At 49.6% G+C, this 2,715-nt stretch overlaps 1 protein-coding gene across 1 annotated transcript in view; it reads right to left on the bottom strand.

The window, feature by feature from the left end:
* CES5A (carboxylesterase 5A) overlaps nucleotides 1–1,972 on the bottom strand; it is a 25,820-nt gene extending 23,848 nt beyond the window's left edge. The window contains exons 1-2 of the mRNA XM_004704886.1: nucleotides 1,888–1,972; nucleotides 38–242 (exon numbers count right to left, since the gene is read on the bottom strand). Of these exons, the coding sequence (XP_004704943.1) occupies nucleotides 38–242; nucleotides 1,888–1,972 (290 nt within the window). The remainder of the gene's footprint in view (nucleotides 1–37; nucleotides 243–1,887) is intronic.
* Nucleotides 1,973–2,715: the final 743 nt, after the last annotated feature.

The raw sequence follows: 2,715 nt of genomic DNA on the forward strand, positions 1-2,715 counted from the left end.
TCCCCAGGCCACCCATGGGATCAAGCCTTGGTCTTACAAGTTAGGGTAGGAGGTGGCCTCTCGGAAACCTCTCCAGGGAAGTGCTGGCTGTGGAGCCGCAAACCTCAGGGATCCTAGAGGCGGTGCAGCAAAGGGGATCCCAAGGAACACGTCCACAGGTGTGAGGCTTCCCAGCACAGAGACTTGCTTTCCTCGGACCCCGCTGAGCCTGGTGTTCCTGGTTGGCGCATCAGCAGCAAGCCCTAAAGGAAGGCATGGGGAGAATCAGGAACTAGCTAGGGAGAGGCAGGGGTGTCGTCCCAGTGTGGGGTGCTCTTTCTTCACCACGACTGTGCAGTAGGAAGTATGTGAATATACGTTTAGTGAACCCACATTAGAAGTCGCTTCCATCAGTCAGTACCTGCTTCCTTTTCCCCAAGAGCTTGACACAAAGGTTCTCCCAGTGAACCCAGGAACCCAGGGCGATAGGGGCATGGCTCTGGAGACCCTATAATTCCAGACAATTTCCCACCTCCCATGAGCTTCACACCCACCAGAGCAACTATTGGCAAAAACGAGTTTCAGCTATATGGTCACTGACTCTGAATTGTTTTTTTAACATTCATTTTTTTAAAACTCCTTTCAGACCATTACCTAGAGGCATCCTAAGCAATAATGTCTCTGACCCTGTGGTTTTCATGAGTGAGGTAGATGGTTTTAAGTAGACCTTAAAATCAATACACACACTCAATCTGTTGTTGTCTGAGGGTGTCAAGTCCATTGCAACTCATGCATGTCAAGTTGAGCTCCTCCCTAGGGCTCTGGGGGCTGTGGTCATTCGAACGCAGATCACCAGGCCTGTCCTCTGAGGTGCCTCTGGGTGGGCTCAAGCCTTGAGCTTTTCAGCTAGCAGACCAGTGCTTAACCCTCGGTACCACCCAGGGATGCCATAAAAAAATGCATGGGCATTAATTAGAGACATACACATGGATGAACATTAAAAATTCTCAACCAGGTGCCACCCGAAATCATCGTATCCATCTCCAGGGGTACGCAGATGAGACAGCCCTGTGGGAGGCTAAATTTGGCCATGCGTCACAGTTTCCGTATGTCAGGATAACCTTGAGAAGGAAATTGCCCAGCTATTGAATTGGCAGGACATGGGGATTCTAGCCTTCCTTGTCCAAATATCGTTTCAATGATGAAAGTCTTGTCTGCAGCCAAAACCACAGCGATGCAAGCCCCGCATCACCCCCCCTCCAGTGCCAAGACGGAGGGTTCTGAGAGCCCTTTGTAGGATGCAAGCAGCCCAAAGGCAGGGCCAGAGCCTCCCAATCTCTACTCGCCACAGACGGAGCCTGGGGGCCCTGAGACTCTCAGCAACACATCACGACATCGGCCAGGGGCCCCCAGAGACTTCTGAGAAGTAAGTTCATTTCCACAATGAGTGTGTCAGTTGCCATTTGGCATCTTCAAGTTGATTCTGACTCACAGTGACCCTATGTACCCCAGGATGAGATGCTGCCGTTCCCACACCATCCTCACAATTGCTGTTATGTTGAAGCCTGTGGTTACAGCCACTGTCAGCAAGTATTTAACACAAACAAAAGCCTACCCCCTTGCCTTTGAGTCCATGCCAACTCACAGTGACCCTAGAGGAGAGAGTAGAACTGCCCCGTGGCAATTCCTGAGACTGTCACTCCTTATGGGAGTAGAAAGCCTCATCTTTCTGCCATGGGGTGGCTGATGGTTTTGAACTCCTGGCCTCTGGGTTAACAGTCCAATGTGTAAGCACTCCAGCCTTAGGATCCTGGTTCAATAAGTAGTCAGTGGAAAATCTTCTAAGAGGCCCCTCCGCCCCCTCCCCTTCCTTTTCTAAGAAACTCCCTCTTCTACCAGGCCTCTCACCTTTGGCAGCAGCTGCAAGGATCCAAACCACCCAGATCAAGTCCTGGCCGGGGTGCACCCACTTCCCACTTGGCTGCTTGGGCATCCTGGACATCCACAACTACTGCCAGCTTCTGAGAGTCCCACTCAGGAGCAAGAAAGAGCTCCTATTGAGTAGCTATTGAGTAGGCAGGTACAGGGGACAAAGCCAATGAAGATTATCCGTTGGCCAATAATTCAGAAGGAATTGGTCAAGCAGGACTTTCTTGTTCTCATGTACATGAGAAGAAGCTGATGATTAACTCTTGCACTGGTGAAAGACACTTTGTTGGCTTTGTACTCATAGGATGGCAGAAGTAGGAGGGACGTTCATCCAGGAATATCAAACTCACATACCTACAGGGACCAGGAAGGTAGCTAACTAGCAGTGAAATTGTCCAAGAGAAATGCAAAAGGAGTGGTGGGGACTGTGGCACACTAAACAGCATGCACTCTAAATAAAGGTAGTAGTGACTTCTCAACTCTAGTCCACTTTTGCCTTGTGGCAATGTTGGTAGACCAAGCCAGAAGTGGTTCTCATGCCTTGTAAAAATCACCATGTATGTCCAACACAGCATCTTTACAGATTGAATTATACCATGGCCCAATTCTCTGCTATTGTGATCCAGGTCCAGGATCTCCAGGGGGAAAATGAAGCAATCGGCTGAAGGATGTGAAGTTACTACTATAAGTGGTTCTGCTGGGACCAGTACACCACTCTCTGAGCTCTAATTACAGAGCTCTTTCTATTATAAGGCCATGCTCTGAGACATGCCTGGTGGATAATAGGAAATTCAGATCCCAACTCAG

The sequence above is a fragment of the Echinops telfairi genome, unplaced genomic scaffold (assembly GCF_000313985.2).
Source record: "Echinops telfairi isolate 266 unplaced genomic scaffold, ASM31398v2 ScPeMD7_2291;HRSCAF=2852, whole genome shotgun sequence".
Classification (NCBI taxonomy): domain Eukaryota; kingdom Metazoa; phylum Chordata; class Mammalia; order Afrosoricida; family Tenrecidae; genus Echinops; species Echinops telfairi.